Source organism: Molossus molossus, unplaced genomic scaffold (genome assembly GCF_014108415.1).
Source record: "Molossus molossus isolate mMolMol1 unplaced genomic scaffold, mMolMol1.p scaffold_m16_p_7, whole genome shotgun sequence".
NCBI lineage: Eukaryota > Metazoa > Chordata > Mammalia > Chiroptera > Molossidae > Molossus > Molossus molossus.
The window spans coordinates 103,008,114-103,035,371 of NW_023425401.1; the positions used below are offsets into that span (position 1 = coordinate 103,008,114).

At 42.1% G+C, this 27,258-nt stretch overlaps 2 protein-coding genes across 2 annotated transcripts; one reads left to right on the plus strand and one right to left on the minus strand.

Annotated features, from left to right (window-relative positions):
• Positions 1 to 295: 295 nt before the first annotated feature.
• PRSS37 (serine protease 37) lies at positions 296 to 4,999 on the minus strand. Its single transcript, XM_036247550.1, has 5 exons — positions 4,966 to 4,999; positions 3,177 to 3,318; positions 1,645 to 1,898; positions 909 to 1,045; positions 296 to 436 (listed from the first exon to the last, which is right to left on the minus strand). The coding sequence occupies exons 1-5, from the start codon at positions 4,997 to 4,999 to the stop codon at positions 296 to 298; spliced, it is 708 nt and encodes a 235-aa protein (XP_036103443.1).
• Positions 5,000 to 9,104: 4,105 nt separating this feature from the next.
• Positions 9,105 to 22,637, plus strand: LOC118619572 (probable inactive serine protease 58). Its single transcript, XM_036246207.1, has 5 exons — positions 9,105 to 9,162; positions 13,019 to 13,160; positions 20,890 to 21,140; positions 21,954 to 22,090; positions 22,488 to 22,637. Exons 1-5 carry the CDS (start codon positions 9,126 to 9,128, stop codon positions 22,635 to 22,637), a joined length of 717 nt encoding a protein of 238 aa, XP_036102100.1. The 5' UTR covers positions 9,105 to 9,125.
• The last annotated feature ends 4,621 nt before the right edge of the window (positions 22,638 to 27,258 follow it).

Genomic DNA, 27,258 nt, shown 5'->3' on the forward strand with positions numbered 1-27,258 from the left:
TCTGATAGCTGCCAGCTATGGACAATGGTAAAGAACCTCCTTTAGTCCCAATTTTCTCATTTGTAATGTGGGGATAGAAGAGAACCTCAAAGGTTTGTTTTGAGGATTACAGGGCAGTAGAGGACCCCAGTGCAGTCTTTTTACCCCTGGTTCTTTCCATCAAATAAGGAAACACAGGCTACTGGTGCGCTGCATCCATGTATTTCCCTTCGGACATTGTGTTTTGCGTGTGGGGAGAATCACGCTTGCGTAGTCCGTGGTGGAGCTGGTGGGCTGCAGCGTGAGTAGTAGCTTCTCATTTGTCTTTAGTGACACTCTCAATCCAGGGTACGTACTTGTAAACGTTGGTGTAGATGCCCACATCCCCACCCATGAAGTTTCCAACCTCGATCCCCTGGAGCTTGTTTTTGCAGATGACAGTAGCGACAGCCACTTCCTACCAGAAATAGGGTGGAGAGAGGGGGAGAGAGAGAGATGGTCAGAGCTTCTCCTCAAAGAGTGACCGGCAGCTTGTGTCATCGATCTCGCTTGGCTGTCATTAGCTTGTGTGACCTTGAGAAAGTCATAGAGTGGCATGAATAAGGAGTCAAACCCCCCTTGTTGGAACTGGCGAGGCCAGCTTCAGTTTGTGAAATGTCTGAATTGCGTTGGTCAGCCACGGCCATTTTCACACGCACCTATAAGCATAAAAGTTTTATTAACTGCAGGTGTGGCTGAAGCCCTGGAATGAATCAAGACATTTGTCGGGAGGGCCTGTCACTGAAGACATAATGGGGGCTTGCTGCAGCCTTGGCAGAGTCTCCAAACATTTGAAAGGATGAGGGCTTTCTATTCGTTTAAACATCAGGATTAAGTAATTAACTAGACGTGTGCACGTGCATGAAAGCTGAATATAAAGGAAATGTTACCCCAAAAATTCGGCTGAACACTTTGACAAATTTCACACACAAGGAGTTCCTGTGGCTTCTCCCTTGCTCCGTCTCCTGGCACTCTTTGTCCGACATCACAGGGGCCTCCAGGTTCTGCCTCAGGTCAGGGTGTCTGCCTGAGGGGAGACAGAGAGAAAGAGCCCTTCCTGTTCACAGTGGTCACTGAGCCCCGCCAGCCACCAGCCTCGACTGCCACGGGGGTTCTGTTTGTGTTTCTGCAGACAAGGAGGGAAGAGGAAGAGGGGAGAAATGACCCCGGGCATTATGACAGTCAGTCCTGAGGATTCTGACCTAGCCTTCACATCTCTGTAAAAAGTGTTTTCTTTCTACTCGGTGTCCAGGCTCGGAGGAGTAGGAGGTGACCTGACTCAAGTTCTCAGAGGGGGCCTCTGCGTGTAAATGAGCCTGTATGGGAAGGAGGGGCACGGCCTCTCCTGGGAACCGTGCCTCTGACATCAGGACCCGAGTCCTCTGGCAGTCACATTGCTGGTGGACCCAGCTGCTGAAGCCCTCCGGAGGCAGGGGGTCCTCAGACAGCTCGGCGAAGGAGGGGCTTTGGACTTCTGAGCGGGTCTCTTTTTGCCAGACAGCTCATGTGGTCTCTCCCTTTGGTCTCCCCCCCAGTTTGCTCTCCCGCCTTCCCAGCTCTGCAGACGTGGAAGCTCCTCTGGACGGATAACTGAGGACCCCCAGTTGCTGTGGGAGGTGCACTCACCATTATTGTCCTGGCTCCAGTCCAAACCTGCAAGCAGACAGACGGTGCCTGGCTGGACGTTGCTGGTGGCGAGGGCAAGGGGCTGGACTTTGTGGCTGAAGGTGGCTGACTTGGCTAGCTTAATGAGCATGAGGTCATCCTGGGGGTAGCTATCATTGTAGTTCCAGTAGCGGATGATATTGATGGGGTTAATAATCTGCTCTGTCCCATCTCTGACTCTGATCCTGAAATTTCCCAGCATCACTTTCAGATTTCTGGAGGGAGAGGGTTTGGAAGTAATCACTGTCATCGCCATCACCATCATCACCGTTATCATCATCCTCATCCTCATCCCCATCACCAAAGCTGATATCAAATGTTACAGTGTGCCAGGTACTGGGCCAAGGGTTCCATCTGGACTCTGGGTCACCTCCTTTATCATTCACAACAAATTTATGAAGTGGGTTCTATTTTTAAGCCCCATTTTCCAGATGAAGTCATGGAGGCATATAAGAGTAGCTCACCCTCATTCACACAGTGAGTGGTGGAGCTTTTAACTACTATGTTTTCATGTAGTGTCCTTCGTGTAGAGGAAAGGAAAATTATGCAGGGCACAGAGACATCATTTCCCTCCTTACCAGCTCCAGCCTCTCCAGGTGGACAGTTCTGGTGGAGAGAAGGGAACGGGATGATCTGAATGTTGGATAGCTCCTGTTTGCTTCATCAGTTTCACTCTCAACCCTTCTTCGCCCTGCCCTGTGCCTTTGTAACTCGGGATTAAATCAACGGGTGTTGGCCAGCAGGAAGCTCCAGAAAGTAACTGGTGTGAGGTCGGAGTATTTATCCTGCTGTCTCTCTTCCTGCGGGGTTGCCACTAATTGGCTGTTAGCTGTGTCTCATGACCAAAGGTTACAGCTCATATGAGGCAGTGTCTTCATACAATAATTCCTTTCTCCCTCTTATCCCCAACCCCTTTCTCCTCCCCATGTATACCCATTCTCTCCTTGCTCCTTTAGATCTAGGGGTAGTAACTGTACTTTTCTAGTCCTAACCGTGGGAGTACTGAACTATATTCTTTGTGTTTTTTCCCATTTCCCTTGACCATACCTTCATTGTTAGTTCTTTTTAAACATTGTCCTCAATTTATCCAATTTGGGTACAGCATACATTCACTTCTGGCCCCTTAACTTATCAAACGTGTTCATATTGCCAGTATAAAACTCGAAAAAATGGATGAGAGACGGAGGAGGCATGATATCTAGACCAGGGTTCTTCGGTGGCAGCACTATGGACATGCTGGGCTGGGTAGTTCTGTTCTGGGGGGGCTGACCTGTGCATTGTAGGATGTTTAGCAGCATCCTTGCTCTGGCTCTATTCACTAGATAGATGCCAACAGCAGAGACCCCCCCCCCCCCCCGCACTCCCAGCTCCATGTGACAACCAAAAATACCTCAGGGCTCTGCCAAAGGTACCCTGGAGGGAAGGTTGCCTCTGTTTGGGGACCACTGAGGTAGACTGAACAGCAGCAGTGTCAGGGGGTGCCCAGCACTCACGGTAAGTAGCAGTGAGCGGGGGCCAGCACCCAGTTCTTTTTTATGAGGACACCCACACAGGGGTTGAAGTAAGACTTGAGGTACACCAGATAGGGAGCATGGTCTTCTTTCTGCACAGACGAGTGAGTGGAGAAAAATGCCCCTGAGAAAACAATATTCTTCATATATTAAATAGTCCTAAATAGTACCAGCAACAATTCCCTAGTGTAAAAGGCATATGGACAGTTTTAAAGAAGGAATTGATTGGCCAGTGTCAAAAATGTTTGACACTTTTTTCTAATAAAAATGTAAATTAAAATGACATACCATTTGATCTAATGTTTATAATAATCATTTTTGTTTAATGTTGCTAAGATTCAATCAAGGAAAGTACAATGAGACTCTCATTCACTGCTCGTAGGAATGTGAATTGATTCTAACTTTTTGAAAAACAATTTAGAAATATGTATCAAGAATTCCACATGGTTCATCACCTGTGACCAAGAATCCATTCTACTAAAATAATCAGATGTAGACCAAGATTATGAATAAGCATGCTCATTTTAGCACTATTTATAGCAGTTAAACATTGGAACCAGAAATGTCCAATACAGTAAGGTTGGACATTGAAATGGAAAAGGACACATACAACTGGAACATCTTATACATTTTAAAATTATATAAATAATATTTATAAATATTAAACAGCAAAGGAAATATTGCTAACTTTTCTTTAAGTTAAAAATAATTGAATCCAGTAATTCAATGGTCTAAAAACAAGTATAAAAGCAACAAATAAGCCATTTAAATACAAAAACATATACATAAAATAAAGTCTAGGAGCAAATTTAAACCAAGTGCTAGCCTACGTCTGTCAGTTGAGAGGTGAGACTATGAGTGATGTTTATTTTTTACTTTGTAATGTTTATAAACTTACTAATGTGACTATGCAATATTTATATAAAATAATTATTAAGGAAAAAACTCGAGAAGTAAGGGGATGAAGGCTAATTCTAGTATCAGAAATAAATAAATACTGCTCTTGTCTTGGCTGCCCTCAGTACTTCTGTCAATCCACCCCAAGCCTAGCTAGACCTGCATCTCAGCACACCCTTTTCTGTGTGATCACAGTCAGAAACTCCAAGGGGAAAAAGGTGGAGTATTAATAAGAATCAAAGGCGTTGAGCCCTTGTTCCAAGTGCTTTGCATGGATTTACTTAATCTTCACAATGACTCTATAATGTAGGGCGTGATATCCCCATGTGGACTGTGGAAAATGAAGCACAGATAGGTGAACTTGTCCAGGCGCACACAGCTCATTTGTGGTGCAACCTGGGCAGTCAATGGAGGGGTAGAAAATGCCTCCAGCACCTTCTGCCATCAGAACTTTATGGACGCCAGGGGGTGCAGAGGAAGGCCTCTTGCATTTCATATTTTGTTCCTACCTTCTCCATTCCCTGTATTCTGGGTCTCTAAGCTTTTGATGTCAAAATGAGCTCTCTGTCTCTACACTGGGACTTACTCAGTGGGTAATGAGACCCGCATTTTAAAATAACCAGTGAGGGGACACTCACTGTTGAGCATTCTTCAAGGAAGATGTACACCATAAACCACCCCATAGCTTAGCACTAGAAGAGTGGGCTCAGCCTGTCTGGAGAGCCTTTGGGTGGGGTGTAAGAGGGGAGAACCCTAATTCAGCTCATGACCCTTTTTCTTGACTCCTTCTTTGCACCCTCTGCACACTCTGCCTTACTCCATCCTACATTAACCTATGCCTCATAGGATAGAGTAGATGGTCATGGGTACATACCAACAAGGACACTCAAACAGAAGATAAATTTCATAGCAGTCCAGATCTTTCCCTGTGATATGTAGAATATGGAACTTTCAGCTCAGCCGTCTCCTTGGGAACACCTGGTCGGAGCAGTGGACGTGATTTGGTGTGGGGGCACACAGTGAGATTGGAAAGAGGCGCTTGGCTTAAACAGCAGGGAGGAAGTAGGTTCCAAATAGACAGACGGAGGCCCTTCTGCGCCAGCGGAGGGGGGGATTATACCTCTATTGGGGTCCTTCAGGGAAGGAGAAAGGAGCCTAATTCCTTAGACTTCTGGGTTCAGGTTTCTCTCTCTGCTGTTCCTAAAAGTCTATCTGAATAAAAGTGGAAAAGGGGACCTTGGCTCAGGACTCATATTCCCCATGGAGTTTCTAAGGCCAGGACCGTGCGGGAAAGGATTCTTCACCTTAACTCAAGAAGACAGTGTCCCCAGGTTTGCTCTGAACCCTGTAATCATTACTTATACTTCCCCTCAGCCCCTCCCTTCTTTGTTGCACCAGCTTCAGCTTTCTCTCTGATCACTGTTTCATCACTCCCTCATCATCGCCCACTTGGTCTGGTCGTCCTGATCAACAGCTATGGGCTAAGGCAATGGGGAAACCAAAAGCATCTATGGAACAGTTATTTTCCCCTCTAGAGAATGGCTTGAATTCTAGATTACATCAGATCTAAGATCTACTGTGTGTTGGTGACAGTTAAGGCAGGACCTCTAAATGGTTTTTAACCAAATGAAAAAATTTCTCAGCCAAGAATAGATCGCCTCAGTCAACTTGGGATAATTGAGAGCAAACTTTAATAAGAAAAACAGCAGTAATGCTGGCAGTAATGTTTAATATGTATTCAACACCCATTGAATGCTTACTGAATCTATGCCCTGAGCTAAATTCTTTAAATTTTTTTTTTTTTTTAATTTTGGAGTGGAAGGGAGAGGGAGAGAGAGATAGAAACATCAATGAGAGAGAACATTAATTGGTTGCCTCCTGCATGCCCCCCACTAGGGATTTGGCCCACAACCTGGGCATGTGCCCTGACCAGGAATCGAACTGATGACCTCTTGGTGCATGGGTCAACGCTCAACCACTGAGCCACACTGGCCAAGCCTGAGCTAAATTCTTTATGGACATTCTTAGTGGTGATTTTACACTAAATTGGTCTAATATGATGTAATTAATTATACATTGTATCACTATCACCCTTTACATTTTCTTAAGCTTATTATCTCATGCTAATGTCACAACAACCCTGGAAAGAGGAGACAGAGCTGGGCTGGTATCATTTTCTTTCACCGGACCTGTAGGTCGCAGACCGAAACAGGAAGACTTGAAGTCATTTTCTCAAAATCACACGTGTCTAGAAAGACTAGAAGTAGAATCTGGGTCTTCCTGGATACACACAGCTGTTCCAGCACCTCCTCTAGGCTGCAGGTAATCAACCGGCATTCGTGGACCTTGGAAAACTGTACATTCCCTCACACAAAGTCCCTCAGGTGTGAAATGAAAAATAGTCATGGCACATGCTCTCCTGGATGTCACACTGAACATGGAGGTGCACTGTGGACTCTTTCTCTTTCTCTTTCACACACACACACACACATACCCCATCTATACCCCTTGTGGAGTAGGGCTGGTTCATGAGATACTATACCAAGGTTCGAAGACAGCATGGAGGTGTGGAAGGTTTTCTGTGGTGGGGGATAGGATTGGTTGACATGGGTCAAAAGTTGAGAAAGAGATCGACTTTCCTCTGAGGTGGTTTTGCCCAGAGCGTTGGGAAATACTATGGGCCAGAAAGGGAGCTTGGAGACTGGGAGTGCGAGGGCCATGAGCAGCAAAGCACGGCCACTCTCTAGGAAAGACAACAGAGTTCCTGGGGGAGGTTGGCACCGGGGACTGCTATGAGTTACAAATTGGTACCTCTAGCCCAGACCTCCAATCCCGCATCTTCAAAGGCCTCTTGGAAGCCCTTGTTGACAACTTCCTTAGGCCCCTGCCATTTAGCATGTTAAAATTACCCTCCTTATTCCTCCAGCCTTTCAGATTCCTTCTTTTACTTATTTTTATATTTGGGGAGATAAATCTACCTTCCACTTGTTTGATTTGTCTCTTTTTCTCACCACTCAGTCCCAAAGTCCATCCTACTTGGAGGCATCTCTGAAATCCACCCGTATCTTTCCCTGCTCACTGCCGACACCCTCATCTACTCCATAAACGTGTCTCACGTGAACTAATGTGTGTGGCCATCTGCTGTTGCTCAAGTTGACACTTTCCCTCTGACTCAGAACTGTTTTTCTTTCTCAAATGTAAATGAGATCATACTAGTCTTCTTTAAAACTCTGCAGGAGTTCTCAAATGGCCTAAAAAATAAACCACGAGCGTGGTTTAGGGACCTCCCTTGACCCTCATCTTGTCTTTGTCACCCTTTCTTCTCATCCCCTCTCTCCCACCAGCCCACTCCACACACTTTTCCCAAGGCCTACCAAATTTAAGTGTGGATTTTTCCCCCTGTTTTCTTATTGCCTTTTTAGAGAGTGGAAAGGGAGAGAGAGAGAAATATCGATGTGAGAGAGAAACGTGGATCAGCTGCCTCCTGCACGCCCCCTACTGGGGATTGAGCCTGCAACTCGGGCACATGCCCTGACCAGGGATCGAACTGGGACCTCTCAGTCCATGGGGCGATGTTCAATCCACTGAGCCACACCAGCCGGGCTGGATTTTCTTGTTTAACACTAATAATTTTTCAAGTTATTTTGGCCCTTGAATTTTTCCTTTAGCTTATCTGTCCCATTTATTTTAGGTTACTGATAGCTTTTAAAGCTTCTCTTTGAAAAAGTAACTTTAGCCCTGGCCGGTTTGGCTCAGCGGTTAGAGCGTCGGCCTGCGGTCCTGAGAGACCCGGGTTCGGTTCCCGCTAAGGGCATGTACCTCGGCTGCAGTTTGTCCCCGGCCCTGGTCGGTCGTGCGGGTGGCAGCCACTCGATGTGTCCCTTTCACATTGATGTTTCTCTCTCTCTCTCTATTCCTCTCTCTCCCTCCCGCTCTACCTGAACAAAAAATGGAGAAATGTCCTCGGGTGAGGATAAAAAAAAAAAAAAAAAAAAAAAAAAAAAAAAAAAAAAAAAAGAAAAAGTAACTTTAGAATTTTATGGATAGATAGACGGATGGTGTGTGTGTGTGTGTGTGTGTGTGTGTGTGTGTGTGATATTCAACATTTTCCTATATGTTTGTAAATTAGTTATTAAGTTCTTTATGTGTTATTATCAATTCTGTGTACACATGGAGACACATCTATCCCCAGCCTCATTCCACAGAATATCTCAAATTTATAGGACTCTACATCTTTATTGTTTCATTCTGCTGTCTGATTTTCTAATACTCTTGTATTTTGCCACCAAACATAACTTTGAAAAGGGCAGCTAGAGAGAAAGTTGAGAGACGACATCTGCAGGTGAACATGAGTAGACCAAGTCCAAGAGGTCAGCGTAGTGAGACTAGACTTAAAGGTCTGGCTGGAGCCACTGGTATGGGTATTGGTTGGGAACGTTTATTCAAATGATGTCTGTGTTTGTGCAGTATAAATCCATTCAAAGTAAGGCATGTTTGAGGAGGGCTGGGCTGAGTATGACATGCGTGTAAAGGGGAGGAAGTCATGTCACACAGAGGGGTGGGGACAGCTCTGCTTCATCTGAGTAGCCCAGAATGAAGAGGGGTCAATGGGACATGTAAAGGGAGGGGTGCAAGTCACACACTGTGGGGAAGGAACTGGTGAGAAGAACAGAGAGGGAAGGGAAGGAACTTGGCATGAATTTCAACTCCGTGGAAGGTTTACTTGTCTCCTACTTTGGAATTCTTACCCCTAGATGAGGTGATTAAAGCTCAAACCGTAGGAACTCCTCATCCCTCACGGTGGATTTTTACTTAGACTGAGAAGATTTCCAAGCCTACTGTTCCTTTTTCACGCTGAGGCTCAAGACCAGAAGGAGAGCCCTCTAGACGACACGTTTATACAATCCTCATCCCAGTTGGATCCCCTGCACCTCCTCCCACGGAATCCCCATGCAGGTTCTAAGTTCGATCCCTGCTTTGCACCTGCTAATTTCCACTACATCCTTAGCTTCAGGACAGGATTCAGGCAGCAACATGAAGTGTGTCCTGTTAACCTTGCTGGTGGTGATTGGTGAGTGACTGCCAGGTGGATTAGGAGTCTGTTTGGGGGGTGAGATTGTGGAGTTTGTTGGGGAGGGAGAGCTGGTGGATCAGGAACATGAAAGTTTGAGAAGTAGGCGATATACTACTCATTTTCTGTACAGGCTCGGCCATTTGTTGTACCCAACTAAGCCTTTTTATTATGGACTTAAAGCTCCTATGGATGTCTGACCACCTTCTTGGGCAGGAACATGGGGGCATGCCAGAAGCGAGGTGGAGATAGGATCCTGGAAGAGGGCATAGGGATTTATAAAGAAATAAGAAGCCAAGACATCAGGCATTTTGCTGTGAAGTTCAGAAGGAAAAAGATTTTGTTCTTTGGGCTAAAATAATAACAGTGGTAATCACCGCTACTATCGTAAAAGCATATCCGTATATAATGGGCACTGCCCTGTTTTCTACATACTAACTCATTTAATTCTTATTACAGCTTTGTGAGATAAGTATTATTGTTCTCATTTTATTGATGAGGAAACAGTTCCATTATGAAATTACTATGGTTCTGTAATTAGGCAATGATGCCCTTATACTTAATAGTTAAGTGGCTTTGGACAAATATGCTAAACTTTCTGAAACTCAATTTTTTTTTTTTATGTGAAACATGAGGAAAATAATGTCTATCTTTTAATGATATGTAATGCTTCCTACTTCTATATTAGACTGAATGTAGTTAACCAAGTTAAGTGCTGTAGGGGGTGGGTAGGTTGTTTCATTCACAAAGAGGAACCAGTAAGTGTGAAGGTCATGAGGTGTGACATTTTCAAGTGAAAGACAACCTGTATAGCTGGAGTGCAGAGAAGGAAAGTGGATTTTATAGTAGCCCTGGCTGGTGTAGCTCAATTGGTTGGGAGTGTCATCTGGTATACCAGGGGTTGGCAGGTTCGATTTCCAGTCAGGGCACATACCCAGTTTGCAGATTCAGTCCCAGAAGGGGCATGTGCAGGGGGCATAGCTGATTGATGTTTCTCTCTCACATTGATGTCTCTCTCTCTCTCTTCCTCTTTTTCTTAAAAAAAAAAAAAAAAAAAAAAAAAAAAGTGAGATAATAGAGGGTCTTCTAGCTTTGGTTTTAGAAGTGATCCTGGATGTAATAGAAAGCCTTTAAAGAGTTTTAAATATGGGAGTTACATGACCACATTTATGACTTAAAAAGATTCATGTGACTTCACTCATTCCAAGTTATATATATATTAATGGTTTTTAAACAAAATCACAAGTATTATTCAGTGGTTTGGATGTACCATATTTATTCACCTATTGAAAGACATCACTGAATAAAGCTGCTACATTTTTGTGTGATAATAAGTTTTTGTCTGGGATACATTCCCGAAAATGCAATTTCTGACCCTATCATAATTTTAGTTTCATACCAAACTGTCAAATTGTTTTCCAGATTGGCTGCACCATTTTACATTCACACCAGCAATGTATGAGTGAGCTGTTTTCTCTACATCCTTGTCAGCATTTGGTGGTGTCACCATTTTTTTAGCCATTCTGTTAACGTGTATAATACTATCTCGTACTTTCAATGTTGATTTACCCAATGACTAATGATGTTGAATATCTTTTCATGTGCCCATTTGCCATATATAGATTCTCTTCAGTGAAAAGTCTGTTCTTGGTTTTTGCCTTTTCTCTAATTAGACTTTATTTTTATTGATTTATTTTTTAACTGTTGAGTCTGAGAGTATGTAGATAGTTCAATACCAGTCCTTTGTCAGGTATGAGGTTTACACATATTTTACCCCAGTATGTAACTTGTCTAAACTCTTGTCAGAGGGGTCTTTTATGGAGAAAACCTAAAGTTAATTTTGGTGGGGTTTGACTGATCAAGTCTTTATTTTTATTGGTTTTGATTTTGGTGTCAAGTCTAAGAACTCTGTGTGTTACTCTAGATCCTGAACATGTTCTCTCTATTTTTTCATCTGTAAGTTATATAGTTTTATATTTAAGGCTCTGATCCATTTAAAGTTAAATGTTGTATAAGGTGATTTAGGTGGAGGTCTTTGTTTTTGGTCTGTGGATGTCCATTTGCTGCAGCAATATTTGTCAAAATACTGTACTTTATTCAACCAATGTTGCACTGTTGTCCAGAATCAGTTGGGTATACTTGTATGTGTTTCTTTCTGATTTTCTGTGATGTTCCATCAGTTTATGTGTTTGCTTCTCTGCCAATACCACATTGTCTTGAATACTGTACCTAGATAAGCAAGTCTTAATATTGGTGAGAGAGGTCTCTTCCCCTCTGTTATATTTTTTAAAGATTGTGTTAGCCTGTGACTTTTCCAATAAAATATTAAACAAGTTTCTCTCTGAATATAATAAATCTTGCTGGAATTCTTATAGGAATTTTATTAAACCTATAGGTTAGTTTGGGTAGAATTGCTGTCTTTATGCTGTTGAGTTTTTTGGTTTATGAACATAGCATGTCATTTCTTTTTCTTGTTCTTTGTTTTATCAGCATTTTGAAATTTTTAGCATAAAGACCCTGTGCATATTTTGTTAACTATATGCCTAATTATTTACTTTTCTTTGCAGTGATAGTAAGTGGGATTGCATTTTTAATTTTGGATTCCATATATTCATTGTAGTATGTGGAAGTGTGATCAATTTTTGCTGATCTTGTATCCTGTGACTTTGCTGAACTCATATATTCTAGGAGTTTTTGTAGATTCCTTGGAATTTTCTATGTAAGACAATCATGTCACATACACATAGGGATGGCTATATTTCTTCCTTTCTGATTGGTTAGTCTTTTATTTCTTTTTGCCTTCTTGCAGTGGCTAGAATGTGCAATATTATTTTGAGTAAGAGTGTTGAGGGTGGACAGTATTGTCTCATTTCAGATCTTAGGGGTAAGCATTCTGTTTTTTCACCATTGAGTATGATGTTAGCTGTTGGGTTTTGTAGTTGATTTTTATCAAGCTGAGATAATTATTCTTCTTTCTGTTTTAAAACTGCATTAGTAAGAAATAACATTATTGAACATTCATTATATCCCAAACATTCTTGCAAGTAACTTACATATATTAACACATTTAATGCTCAAAATAAGCCTAGGGTAGAAGTTTAAGATCCCAGTGCACAAATGAGGAAATTAAAACATAGAGATTTATATAATTTGTTGAAGTTGATACTAGTAGTGATGATAGGGGCAGAATGTGAATCCAGGCCCATTTCCAGAGAATAAGTACTGTACTGTATTGAGGTGCCCATTTGTACAAAGTGTCTCTCCCTGTATTCTCATGCCAGAATTGAAGTTTTAATTTTAATTAGTTAATTTCTGGTGGTGTCATGATGACTGGTCTTAGAGCATCCCTGAAATTGACTAGCAAGAAAAGCCAGAGTGCTATGGAGAAGGCTGCACTGCCAACTGGGATTGCCAAGAAAGAGTAAGATTTTAGGATACTGAAAATGAGTAAGGATGTCTGGAGAGAAGCAGGGAGGTCAGGTGGAGAATAAGTGCATATATTGGATTTGGAATCAGACACATTGAACCCTGAGTCCTTGAAGCAACCATCATCCATGATTTGTATGACCGTAAGAAGTTTCCTAGTATTAAATTCTTAATTGTAAAATAATATAAAACTTCTCCATCCTACAGTTCTTTTTCTGTGAAAATTTAAAAAATGTTATAAAGTATGTGAAGTGCTTAATACAGTGTATTTATAGTATGATTTTCTAGTACCACCGAGAAGGGACTATGAGATTATTAATGAATAGTAAATATTGATAGTCTGATATTGGCCTCTTAAAAATCTCCATAACTAGCCCGTTTTCTTTCATCATCTGGGTTATCTCTCAATTCTCTTCTCTCTGTGTTCCAGGTGTTGTTCCACTTGTCAGTGAAGACATGGAAGGGTTACAGCATGTGCCCTACTTATTATATCTGAAATCTAGTTACCAGCCCTGTGTGGGGATTCTGATCGCCCCTCGGTGGGTGGTGACGGCAGCACACTGCTTCTTACCGTAAGTAATGGAGATCAGTCCACTCTGTTCCCAAGCTCCAAGGCTGGCCTCAGCAGTTCTTGGGGAATTCTAAAACACCTGTGCTGGTCAGAAAGTTGTAGGGCTATGATGGTTAAGGGGAGCTCAGCTACTCAGATAAAACTTGACTGGGGAATGTCCCATGTTCTTATGTTTAACACATCCAGAAGAAAAAATAATGTGGTATAATACCTTACATATATGTATTTTTTCTTTTTTAAAAAACTCATCTTTATTGTTGAATGTATTACAGACGTCCCCCCTTTTTTTCCCATTGACCCCCTCCTCCCTAATCTCGCCCCCCTCCTGCCTTCCTCACAGTATTGTCGATGTCCATTGGTTATGCATATATGCATCGAAGTTCTTTGGTGTATCTCTTCTCGCCCTCTCTCCTCACTTCCCTTTAAGGTTCATCAGTCAAACAACCGAATTGTTCTTCTTAATTTCTTCATCTTTTTCACCCATCCCCTCAGCCCCCACCCATATGGCAAGCAACAAAAAGTTCTCTGTATCTATGAGTCTGTTTCTGTTCTGCTTGCTCATTTTGTTTGTAGATTCAATTGTTCATAGATATGTATTAATTGCCATTTTATTGTTCATATTTTTGTTCTTCTTCTCCTTCTTCAAGAAGACCCTTCAACATTTTGTATAATACCGGTTTGGTGGTGATGAACTCCTTTAGCTTTTTCTTGTCTGGAAAACTTTTTATATGTCCATCGATTTTAAATGATAGTTTTGCAGGATAGAGTAATCTTGGTTGTAGGTCGTTGCTTTTTATCACCTTAAATATCTCTCACCACTCCTTTCTGCCCTGCAAAGTTTCTTTTGAGAAATCAGCTAAGAGTCTTATGGGAGCTCCTTTGTAGGTGACAAACTGCTTTTCTCTTGCTGCTTTTAAGATTCTCTCTTTGTATTTAACCTTTGGCATTTTGATGATGATGTGTCTTGGTGTGGACCTTTTTGGGTTCATCTTCTTTGGGACACTCTGTGCTTCCTGGACTTGTATGTCTGTTTCCTTCATCAAGTTAGAAAAGTTTTCTGTCGTTATTGTTTCAAATAGGTTTTCACTTTCTTGTTTTCTCTCTTCTCCTTCTGGCACCCCTATGATGCAAATGTTGGCATTCTTGAAGTTGTTGCAGAGTCTCCTTACACTATCCTCATTTTTCTGGATTGTTTTATCTTTTTGCTGTTGTAATTGCGTGTTTTTTTGCTTCCTTATATGCCAAGTCAATGGTTTGCTTCTTGGCTTTACCTACTCTTCTATTAATTCCCTGTAAATTATTCTTTATTACAATTATGCATCCTTCATTTCTGACTGGTTCTTTTTTATGTTGTTGATGTTCTCACTAAGTTTCTTGGAGGTCTCCTTAAGTTCCTTGAATGTCTCACCAAGTTCCTTGAGCAACCTTATAACCAGTGTTTTGAACTCTGCTTCTGTTATATTGCTTATCTCCATTTTGTTTAATTCTTTTCCTGGAGTTTTGTTCTTTTCTTTCATTTGGGACATGTTTTTTTGTCTCCTCATTTTGGCTGCTTCCCTGTGATTGTTTCTATATTAGGTAGAGTTGCTATGTCTCCTAGGCTTCGTAGGGTGGGCTATTATTGTAGGTGTCCTGTAGGATCCAGTGGCAAAGCCTCCCTGATCACCCCAGCTGGGCCCTCAAGGTGCACTCCTAGTGTGGACTGTACACCCTTCTGTTGTAATTGAATCTTGGTTGCTGTTGGCACATCAGTGGGAGGGATTTACTCAGGCTGATCAGCTGCAAGGACTGGCTGTGCCCACTGCCCACTGGCCTCTGACTACCTTGGAGGATCAGCTGTGTAGGGGCCACCACACAGAGCAAGACTTACTTCATCAGGGCTCTGGTACCCACTGAGTCCACTCACTGAGTGTGTCACTTGTGGAGGTGGTTGGGTGGTGGTGTTTCAATGTGGTCTGAAGCTGTCCACTGGGTGTGCTGGCTCTGGGGCAAGGTCAGCCACTGCCTGTGTTCTACCTGGGGCCACTGGCATAAGCTACAAAGTGATCTGCAGATGGCTGCTTCTTGTGCTGGGCTTGGAGGTGCCCAGGAAAAGCCAAGCTGTGAACCAAGGCTGGCTGCTTCTAGTGCCAGGCCTGGAGCCACTTAACGAGAGGCATGGGACTTGCTGAGACCAGATGCTGCTTGTTTGAGAGATTTTAGAAAACTCTGAAGCAGGATTCAAGTCAGGCCAATCCTATGGTAAAGCAATTGGAAACAGCTTGGGTGGGTCTGAAAGTTGGGTGGGGCGGGGCCTCAGGGAATCACAGGGTGGGGCTACCAGTGTGAGCCAGGTTGCTGGAGTCCCAGATATGGTGGCTGTCTGCGGTCCCAGGGAAGGGCTCACCAAAGGAACATCAGCCTCTGCCAGCATGTCTGTTCAGGTGAAAGCTGCCTCTCCAGCCCTTGACCTAAGGTGAAACAGCTCAGTTTTCCTCTGTATGTCTCTGGTGCTCCTCAAGCTGCCTCCCCTCTGAGCTTAGAGGGAGCAATTCTGAGTAAGTCCGTGTGTGGGCCCTTTAAGAAAAGCTGCCTGGGGCTCCAGCTGCCTCAGCCTCCCTGAGCCTCAGTTTCCGCTGGTTTTTCCAGCCAGAAGTGATGGGGATTCTCTTCCTGGCACTGGAACCCTGAGCTGGGCACCTGGTGTGGGACGGGGACCCCTCAGTCCTCAGGGAGGACCTTCACAGCCAAGATGTCCCTCCTGATTTTTATCCGTCACACGTGGGTGTGGGACCAGCCTGTCTGTGCCTCTACCCTCCTACCAGTCTCAGTGTGGCTGTTTCTTTAATTTTGTAGTTGTAGGATTTCCATTCATCTGGATTTCAAGTGGTTCTAAATGATGGTTGTGTTGTAGTTTAGTTGTCATTTTGATGTGGTTGTGGGGGAGGCGATACCATGTTTACCTACCCGCCATCTTGACCAGTAGTCCCGATCTATCTTACATATATGTAAACATAATCCTGCAAATCATTCTTAATATTTTTAGTATTTTAATTTTTTCTTTATTAATGTTAGAGAGAGAGGAAGGGTGAGGGAGATATAGAAATATCAATGAGAGAGAACATCGATTGGCTACCTCCTGCATGCCCCCCACTGGGGATTGGGCCCACAACCTGGACATGTGCACTGACTGGGAATTGAACCAGCAACCTTTTGGTGCATGGGTCAATGCTCAACCACTGTGCTACACCAGCCGGGCTATTCTTAATATTTTTAAGATTCATGCAGTGTTAGGTGTGTGACTATATTTCATTTTTTATTGTTGTATAATATTTCAGTGTGACTATCACACAACTTATTTACTCTTTTCTTGACAGACATTTGAGTTATTTCTAGTTTTTATTATTTTGAACAGTGTTACTGTACACATATTTGTATCATGTATGTACCTTAAAGAATATTTTTGTGCCTATATTTCCAATATTTATATGTGTGTGTACACATATTGGTTTATATCTGCAGGTATACGTCTTAGTATATAAATCTAGAGTATATACAGTAGTCCCTCCCCTTTATCCATGGTTTTGCTTTTCATGGTTTCAGTGACCTGTGGTCAACCACGGTTTGAAAATATTAAATGAGAACTTTCAGAAAGAAGCCATTCATCAGTTTTAAATTGTGCACCTGTTCTGAGTAGCATGATAAAATCTTGTGCCCTCATATTTTATCTTGTCCAGGGCATGAATCATCCCTTTGTCCAGCATGTGTACACTGTACATGCTACCTACCTGTTAGTCACTTAGCTGTTTGGGTTATGAGATCCATTGCCACGGTATCGCTGTGCTTGTGTTCAAGTCACCCTTATTTTACTTAATAACGGCCCAAAGCACAAGAGCAGTGGTGCTGGCAGTTCACACATGCCAAAGAGCAGCTGTGAAGTGCTACTTTAAGTGAAAAGGTGAAAATTTTCCACAAGAAGAAGGGTGGATGGAGTAGGATATTTTGAGGGAGGGGTGGGGAAGAGAGAGACAGACAGAGAGAGAGAGAGAGAGAGAGAGAGAGAGAGAGAGGAAGAGAGGCACCGCACATTCACAGAACTATTATTACAGTATATTGTTATAATTGTTCTATTATTGTTATTCTCTTGCTGTGCCAAATGTATAAATTAAACTTTATTATAAGTATGTATATATAGGAACAAAAACATAGTATGTATATGGTTTGGTACTACATGAGGTTTGTCTTCCACTGGGAATCCTAGAACATATCACCTGTGGGTAAAAGGGGCTATGTAAGTAGGTGTGGAATTCTGGGTCATGGAGGATGCAGATATGTGCTTTTACACATCCTCCAACAATGGATAAGCAACCTTCCAACATTGGGTATTGTTCAACTTTTTTGTCAAATATCTTATTATGCTCCTAATTTTATTAGTAGTGGTGATTAGCATCTTATTTCTCCTTCTCCTCCTCCTCCTAACAGTGTTTCATTTGGGAAATGCTCTTTTATCTTTTGAACATTTTGTGTATTGAGTTTTTTTAAAATTGCTTTGTATGACTTCTATAAATGCTCATTATTTCTCTTTTGTCAGTTATACATATGTTTAAAATTTCTTCCAGCTTGTGGCTCGATCTTATCTTACGGTGTTATTTTGATGAATAAGAGTCTTAACTTGGATACAATTCAGTTTTACACTTGAATTATTAATCTTTGTTTGGGTATTGTGCCTAGCTGAAAATAACTCTTCATGGCCTTAAGATCAAAAATATATTTTTAAAAATTTACTTCTACAGATTTTTAAGCTTTGATTTTCATATTTAAATACAAAATTGGGAATTAATTTTTGTGGATTATGTGAAGTAGGAACCCACTTTTCTTTTTTTTATAGCATAGTAAACTAAATATCCACATATCATTTATCCAGTGGTTCTTCCTTCTCCCAGTCATCTGCAATGCCACTTCTGTACCTATTGGAGTTCCCTCTGTGCGTGTCTGTTTCTGGGCTTTCTGTGCTGTTCCATTGTTTTAGTTATTATGGACCAATACCACAATGTCTTAATAATTATGACTCTATCATAAATTTGTGACATCTGATAGGGTAGACGAGCTGTCTAATTCTAAGTCAAGCATACTTAAGTATTCTTGTAAGTAAAATTTAAAATCGACTTGTCAAGTTCTATTAAAAACTCAATTGAGAACTTATATGCATGTATGCATGACCAATGGACATGGACAACTAAGCCGGGGTCGGGGCGGGGCTGGGGTGGGGAGGGGGGTGCCAATGGGGTAAAAAAGGAGAAATATCCGTAACAAAAAAATAAATAAAAAATTAAAAAAAAAGAATAATTAAATCTAACCACTATGTTGTACATCTGAAACTAATACAAAATAATGTTGAATGTAAACTGGAATGGAGAAATAAAATTGAAAAAAAAAATTGAAAAAAAAAAAAAAGAACTAAGTACAATGCTATCTAAGTTAGCCCTCAACCTCAGGCGAGTGTGTGCTCGGTGATTAGAGTGTCATCCTGTGCACGAAAGGACTGAAAGTTCTACTCCCAGACAAGGGCATGTACTTGGCATACTGGCCCCAGGCGTGGTGAGTGCGGGAGGAAACCAATCAGTGATACTCTCTCACATCAATGTTTCTCTTTCTTTCTCCCTCCCTCTAAAATCAATGGAAAAATATCCTCAGGTAAAAATGAACAAAAAATAAAATAAAGTTAGCCCTCAAAAAAAACTCTGTTCAGATTTATTTAGAATTTCTTTGACTTTTTATGTTAGTTGGGAAGAATTTTATAAATTTTGATAGGGTTATTTAATGCAATAAAGTCTAAAATGAAACAATATCCTCATGGCCTCTTCATGTCCCTTCTCAGTTATATTCCATCAACATCCCGCAGAGACAGCCACTGTTCTGTTGTTTCCTCCACCATAGTTTAGTTTTTCATACCACTGAGTTGTTTTAAGATTCACTCACTGTCATTTACCCGAGTCATCAATTTATCATGCACACTTTTCAACGTAAATAAACGTCTATATTTATTTACAAACGTATTTTATGGTAAATTGAAGTAGTTTCTTAAAAGAAGATAAAAAGGAAAATCGAGGAAGAAAATATAAGAGGGGCCCCATTTTATACAGTTATTAAATTAACAGTGTAAACACGAGTGATCTTCCTGCTACAAGAAAGGAAAGTGATCGTACAAGCAGAAAAAGCCAATTTGACAAACAGACACACAAGAGAGCCGCTGTCAGCTGATTCAACAGTAAGTTGGGCCCAGCAGTTCCATGGTGGTGTATAATTAAAACACCAGTTCTTATTTATTCCCAGGGTATGAAAATGGAGGCGATGATCCATTCAGCACTTTCTCTCATTCAGACAGACAAGAGAGAATCTGATCTTGAGGGCTTTGTCCCTCCTTCTTTGTTCTAAAGCATCTCTCAAATGAACAATCTTGCTCTTGTCTAAAGTTCCTCAAAGTAGCCACTGCAATTTCTTACTGTCTTTGGGGGAATGATGCCATTTAGAGTGATACCATGTGAATTTAAACATGAAGGGAGCATGTGTTTGGTACAGAGGACCAAACAGACTGAGATGATCCAATGAGAACTGCAACAATCCACTTGACCAAAGATCATACCCAACTGGGGCTCAGCAAAATCCTTCACTCCAAGCAGATGAAAATAAGGACAGCAGTTCTCAGGAGCTGAGAACAAGACAGAGGAGAGCTCTCATCATGTACATTGTCTTATAAAATTGACCCAAGGTAAAGCTTATCTAAAGGATGCTGCTTTGATAAGACCTTCTAAACTTGTCAGTCCATGGGGTTGGCTTAAGGATGGAGTTATTGGGCCCATTCCTGTCTTATCTTTAATTTTATCTTATAAAATCCCAACAAGATGATAAGAACAGACTGAGATAAAAATGGTATTGTTGTTAGGCGACAAAACAGATTTTAACATTTGGGAGTTCAACAAAAAAACCTGATGCTCAGTTATCAATGTGCTACTTACTTTACTGTTATGATTAGAGAGACCCCTGAGTGAGAGACTCGGGGGCCTCAGGGAAGTGACCTGTTCTGAAATTAGTGTCTTGAGCCATAATAGTGAGTGGATCCCAATTGGATCTCAGTGGAAGATCTAGGATTTTTTACTATTGTTCTCCTAAAGGACCACCAGAAAACCTTGTTGATCCAGCAAAGCTTTGATAGAGATGTAGAACATAGTATATTCAGGTGATCCTCTCTAACTTTAAAGTATTTCAACTCTCTAAGCTGTAACTTATTTTCTTTGTATAACCTCACACTTGTTTCCTCCTACTCCCAAAGGAGCCTTCCTAATAGAACCTCCTACTTTCACAGAAACCTTGACTGTCCACTTGCTTGCTTCTTTCAACTTTCTTGGTCTTGGATTGGAGCTGCTCTGAAATCATGCTAAGAGCAGAGCCCAGCCATTGCACTGGGTAATTTTTGGAGGCACCATTCACATTATAGGCTATGGAAATGGTGACCTATTGAATTGATATAGTACACAACTTACATGACCACTAGTCATAGCTACGCATAAAAAACCAAATGGACAGAGATGAGAAGATTGAATGAGTTATTATAGAAGGAAGTTGTGTTTGTGCATGCATGTGTGTGTGTGTGTGTGTGTGTGTGTGTGTGAGAGAGAGAGAGAGAGAGAGAGAGAGACAGATTAGCTTTATGATGTGTGGTAGTATCATTATTCTCTCTCTTCATTTTCTAGAGATCTCCAGATCACCTTTTTTGGTGGTGCTCGAAAATTTCAAGACTTCACTGGGGAGATCCTACCTTATGAGAAGATCTTTGTTCATCCCAACTTCACTGTCACTTCTCCTAAAAATGACCTGATGCTGATCAAGTTGTCTATGCCTCTCACCTTCTTCTCCCCTGAGGTTCTTCCGTTGCCTGCTCTTGTGAAAAATGAAATTAAAGATTGCTTGATTCACACCTGGTTACAGTATCAAGAAGTTTTTGGTGAGTGACTGTCCAAAAGAATAGTTAGTTGTGTTCTGGGAGATATTCACATCTTCAGGATCTCTGAGGAATGAGGGGAAGGAATTGGAACATACAGCCCCAGTGCCAGATTTCTAAGCGCACGTGTAAAGCTAGAAACAGAGCAACAGTATTGGCTCTCTGAAGTAGAAGGGTGATCTCCTTTTGGGCTTTGGGAATCAAGTCCTAAATCAAGCTGTCACCTGTATATACATGTTGGTACACACAACAGGGGCTGCAATTCAGGATGTGTGCTTGGGTATTGGTTCTGCCATTTATTATAGAATTATGAACACATTATTTAACTTCTTCGAATCTTAATTTGAAAATCATATTTACCCTTTGCCTGACAGGAGTGATATTGTTATAATTATGACATCAACAATAGTTACCACTTGTTGAGCCCTAGTTTTTTACCAAGTACTAAGTCCCTTCTACATATTATTCAGTCGTCATCATACATCATGTAGATGTCTCCTTAGGATTTATATCTTTTAAATGAGAACACCGAGACTCAGGGTAGATGAAGTAAGTGTCCAAGGTCACAGGCTTGGTGATGGTATTGCTTGAATTTGATCTTGCTTGCTGTCTTCTCACCATCTACCCATTGATACTGATCATCTGCCAGAGGTGATGCCCTGAGCAGGAGGCTGTGCTGAATCCATGATGAGTTCCATCAGGTCTTCCTCCGCAGTCTATGTTGACCAAGAATAAGCCCGGAAGGAGGAGGAGGGGGCAGGATTCCTTTTAAAAGTGCAAACAGGAATGAAACTCTCTTTTATTTCTTGGGCTTAGGAAACCCAGACAATAACCTGTACAGCATGAGGATTCAATGGATTCCAGATTTGAAATGCAAAAAATTACTGGGTAAAAAATTCCTTGAAGACATGTTCTGTATGAGTAACATAGAAGGGAATGGACAGCAGTGCCAGGTAATTGATCTCATTTGCCTAAATGCTCAGCCCCCACCCCCATCTTTGTGTCTCTGTTACTGCTCATCTTTGTCGAAGGTGTGGAATTTACAGTCAGGCTAAGAGCCCAGAGAGTAAGGAGCTGAAGAATGAAGACTCTCTGGCCTCTTCCCTGGGTCAGAGATGAGAGAAATCGATATTCTGGGATTTCAAAGCTATTTTCCAGCGACTGCTTTGAAATTTCTAGCTAGGGATTACTGGGAGGTAGGGGTAGTTAGTGCAGGGTGAGAAGCTTTCAGACGATTTCCTTAGACCCTGGCTCCTTTGCATGGCAAATAGAGTGGCTTCCATTTTTTGTCCAGATGCTGAAGAATTCCCGGGAGGAGGGAAGTTCTGATTGTTCTACTCTGTCCGGCAGGTGGTCACAGCTGCACCGGTCATCTGTGACCGTGAATTACGAGGAATTATGTCTTGGGCAACTGGATGTATTCTGACAGGATACATTATTGTCTTCACTGACCTCCACAGCTACAGTCCATGGATCAAGAACGTTATTTCTACAAAATAAGTGGATCTAGAGCTCCAGGGACACCTTATATCCCAGCTGACCCACGGTGACCACAGTATGCATCTCAGTCCCAGGCTTTCCTAGGACCTAGGCTCGATTGGAGTTTCAAAAGACAGCAGGGACCATCCTGGATGTTGGCACAGCTCTAGTTCCTTTGACTGCTTGTTTGCTTGTCCCCAACTCATGAACAAGTGTTTACAACATTGAAAACATGAACTTTGTCTCAAGAAGTGGAGGTCACCCAGGAGGCTTTTTGGATCCTACTAACTCAAATACTTCCCCTGAAATACTCTCTGCTTTATCCTAAGAACAACAACAAAAAAATGACAAGTAGAAATGAGAGGTAATAATTACCAGGAGTCTGTCTGGGCTACATATAATCCACATGCCACATTGTTGAACAGTAATTTGCTGAAAATTGATTAGATGATTTAGCAATTCTTCTAACATCGTGTGTGTGTGTGTGTGTGTGTGTGATTTTTGGAATAAGGATTTCTGTATTTTGAACTACAGAAATAATGCATATTACAAATAAGAAGGGTTTCATAAAATGGTACGATGGCTTTTTTCCCAATACATTTTCCTTCCAGTTTACTGATTTTTTATTTGCTTAGAATCACACATACTTTTTTTTTGTTTTTGTTTTTTTGTTAATCCTCACCCGAGGATACTTTTCCATTAATTTTTAGATAGAGTGGAAGGGAGGGTGGGAGAGAGAAACATTGATGGGAGAGAAACACATCTACTGGTTGCCTCCTGCACGACCCTGACCGGGGCCAGGGATCGAACCTGCAACCCAGGTACTTACGTATGTGCCCTTTACCTGTCTTTGGGTTGATGCTCTAACTGTTGAACCAAACCGGCCAAGGCCACACATGCTTTTGAAAGGGAAAGAGAGTAGTGAGGATTATGCCTGGGAGTTTTCTAACGCGGGTCTGGGCGCACTTTCTATACCACACACGTGTTCGTGAGCACACACTTTCATCCATAAGCCTACCCCAGAGGTACTTGCTGGTCACTTTAAATATGTGTTCTCCACATATTCTTTTTCATTAATCCACGATAGATTAAACTGATTTCTAAACTAAAGCCTGTCCATTTTCATGTAAAATATTGGGCATTCAAGACATTTTAGTGTCTGAAATGGGAAACACATTTTGTTTTGTCCTGTGAAATATTCGGATTTGTCTGTTCAAGTTGCTCTCTGGTTGATGTCAATCACCTGCTTTTACAAAGCTTCACACAACAAAAAACATTCTTTCTTTCTTTTTTTGTTGACACTATTACAGAGGTCCCCATTCCCCACCCCTGCCGCTCTGCCCACCTCCACCCACCCCCCACCCCTTCCCCTCTGGCCTTCACCACACTGTTCTGTGTCTGTGAGTTATGTCTATATGTTCTTTGGCCAATCCCTTCACCTTCTTTCATCCAGTCCCCCCTCCGCCTCCCCTCTGACAGCTGTGAGTCTGTTCATGTATCTATGCCTCTGTTTCTATTTTGTTCATCAGTTGATTTTGTTCATTAGATGGAACCATTCTTTCTTTTAAGACGGTTCATGGGGATCAGAGATAACACGGGAAATGCTCCATGTGCACGGGTTTCAGAAATTGGGCAGCTATTAGTGATTTTAACAATTCCCACCTGTTTCGTCCTTTCGTTGCCTCCTCAATTCCTACCACACGTGGTTAGACACACACTCCATCCTAATCTACACCCGATGGGGTGCTGTCCGCAGCCAGCTGAGCCAGCTGCCGCCTGAGCTTTTTTGCTGGGAAGATCTTCCTAACAACTGACCTCCACGTCTGTCCTCGCTTTTCTTCTGGCTTTAAACTTACAGCTCTGTCTCCTCTACATGGCTGTTGTTCTAGCTTGAATCAGGCTTTGGAGTTGCTGGCTTACCAATTCTTCAATTATTGGGCATTATTTTCTTTTTCATATTTTCAGAATGTGATCTTTCTGGTATGAATTCTCTTCTCTCCATGTCATCTCACACCCCAGTATAAAAAGAAAAGGGCAAATCTGTCTGTCTATCTGTCTACCTACCTACCTACCTACCTACCTATTATCTATCTATCTATCTATCTATCTATCTATCTATCTATCTATCTATCTATCTATGTGAGAGTGGACCGTTTATCACTACTGATTTTTGAAGAGTGTCATCGCTTTTCTAATTATTCTGTCAATTTCTCCTAAACTCTGATCCTGCAGGTGATTGGTTGTAAAGCCTTTCCTTTCCCATCCCCATTTTAATGTGGTCTACCAAGAACTTCAGCTAGCCTGTGCTCTGTTTTAAAATATTTACATTTTGGCTTACGAGAGTTTCTTTTCACAGCACAGTAGCAAACCGTTCAAGGACCAGCCCCGGTCCAGAGACCACACATAGTCCCGATCGTGCTGGTTCTACAAAAGTCTCAGGACCTCGAGTGATGCTCGTTGTGCCATCTCCACCCCGCACCTCGTCCCATCGCACCTGCTGCTGGTGGCATCGAGTGGTTGGGAGGACGTCAAGGGACTTACCTACCCCATCCATCTATGCATTACGTCATTCATGTTTCATTGTATTCCTTCTTTCTTTGGAGATGGAGTTAATGGCTGAGGACCTGGAACATTGGCCAGGAGTTTGCTGTGGCATTATGTTTGATGGGGGAAATCAACATTTGTGTCTTAGGCATTTAGATAACATAAAGATAGCTATAAAACCTATAGGTCTTTATAGTATTTATATGTAGATGTGCATTTATAGATATGCCAGATTATTATTTCCTCTAGGCTCCATCCTGTCTTCTTGAATTGAGGTCCAAAGCTTCGTCACTCAAAATATTTTTCAGTTTGTTAGACAGGAGAGGGTGTCCCTTTGTAGGGAGGGCAGTAGATGTTAGGGGCTGACACGAAGCTGTAGAATCATATCGATCTACTTTCAAACCCCAGCCTCACTGTTAAATTAACTGTGTGTCTGGGGTAGATTTTAACCTTCTAAACTTCCTTCAGTTCTGTCTTTCCACAAATGGGGATGAGAATAACTACTAATGAAGGAATCAAACTGTGGGGTCACACTGTTGGCGTTTGTATCCTGGCTTTATTACAATGTATGAGAACCTTGGGTATGTTCCCTTACCTCTTTTTTATTTTGCTTATCTATTAAAATAGAGATCATGCTACTAGTACCACACAGAGTAGCTGTGGATTATACATCACATAATAAGTATGTAGGTCTTAGAAGAGGCCATAGTAGATAGTAAGATCTGAATGGATGTTAGAATCTCCCTTGGTAATAGGGCTATTGTTTGAATGAGACACCCCGAAGCTGCAGAGCATCTGATACACGATAGGTGCACAATACATGGAAACCATCGCTCGATCATTACATCCCCAAGAGGCACATCACTCTCTTTGAACATCACAGTACATTTCTGCATTTCTCTGGACCGCAAGCCAATGCTCTAACCGCTGAGCCAAACTGGCCAGGGCCATTTCTGCATTTCTCAAAGAGCATTTGGGTTGTCATTTGGCAAATCTTTTCTAGAAATGAGAATCTGGGGACTTCCTCATTCCTTCACACACACATTTTATTCCTCTTTTAACAAAAACGTGCTGAACACTTGCACTGTGTTCAATACTGCACCAGCCTCTGTGAAGACTGTTAAGGTAAACCCTGTCCCCGAACCAAGAGCTATGAACTAGAAGCCACACACCTGGGATAAGACATGTACACAAATAACTAGAGTGCGGTGCCAGACCTGCTAAGTTGTTGCGGGGAGGTGCAGAGTGCTTGGGAAATCCCAAGGGGAAGAGATCGCATCTGGATGGAAGAACAGTTTGCTTGGAAGAGTCATCATTTGAGCCAGTCCGTAAACTCCAGGTACAATATTAATGGACAAAGATGGGAAGGGAGTGTGTTTCAAGAACCAGCATGGACAGAAGTCTGAACTCAGGGAGATAGGGACAGCATTTGGTAAGTAAGCATTTGGCAACTAGTAAGTAGTCTAGAATGGGGACAGTACAGGGTAAGTAAACACAAAAGATTCGCTGGATATAACTGGAAGGGTGGGTTGTATGACAGAGTGTGACAGGTTATATTATTAGGGTAGTTTCACTTACTCCCCATCTCACTGGTTTCTAGGAGAGGTTGTCATTAAACACTCCTGACCTCTTGCCCTACTCTCCCCTCTACTTCTAAAGGAGGGTGCAGGGATCTTTCTGCCTGATGAGTTCAGGGGCAAAGACCAAGCTCACCTCCTTTCCTTTTCCTTCTATGGCTCCTCTGGGAGCCAGCAGCTCCATGTAGTGGGTTTGCAGGGGCCAAGCTGGAGAAGGGGGTGGGGTGGGCATGGGGGAAGCCTGCAGTTTTTTTTATGCCTGCCTGAGGTGCATTGATCCCACCTATCCAAGCCTTGTATTTCAGCCAACTTTCATCAGTGATAGGCTGCTATATATTTATTTATATGTCCATGTTTATCTCCACCAACTTCTCTTCCTCTTATGTGTATTCTTGAGTATGTTTTATCACAAGACATAATCCAAAAGTGTAAGTCTCTTATTTGTACAGAATAGAATGAATGTTAGATAGTCTCCCCATGTCACAGGGTAGTAGGCGGACATAGCCCTGCCCCACCCCTTT

Coding starts and splice junctions, on each gene's coding strand:
- PRSS37 (XM_036247550.1), bottom strand. CDS start 4,999: ATGAAATTTATCTTCTGTTTGAGTGTCCTTGTTG. Junction 3,319..4,965: donor CTGTTTGAGTGTCCTTGTTG/GTATGTACCCAT, acceptor TTGTTTTCTCAG/GGGCATTTTTCTCCACTCAC. Junction 437..908: donor TGTTCAGCCGAATTTTTGGG/GTAACATTTCCT, acceptor TATTTCTGGTAG/GAAGTGGCTGTCGCTACTGT.
- LOC118619572 (XM_036246207.1), top strand. CDS start 9,126: ATGAAGTGTGTCCTGTTAACCTTGCTGGTGGTGATTG. Junction 13,161..20,889: donor GCAGCACACTGCTTCTTACC/GTAAGTAATGGA, acceptor TTCATTTTCTAG/AGATCTCCAGATCACCTTTT. Junction 21,141..21,953: donor ACAGTATCAAGAAGTTTTTG/GTGAGTGACTGT, acceptor TCTTGGGCTTAG/GAAACCCAGACAATAACCTG.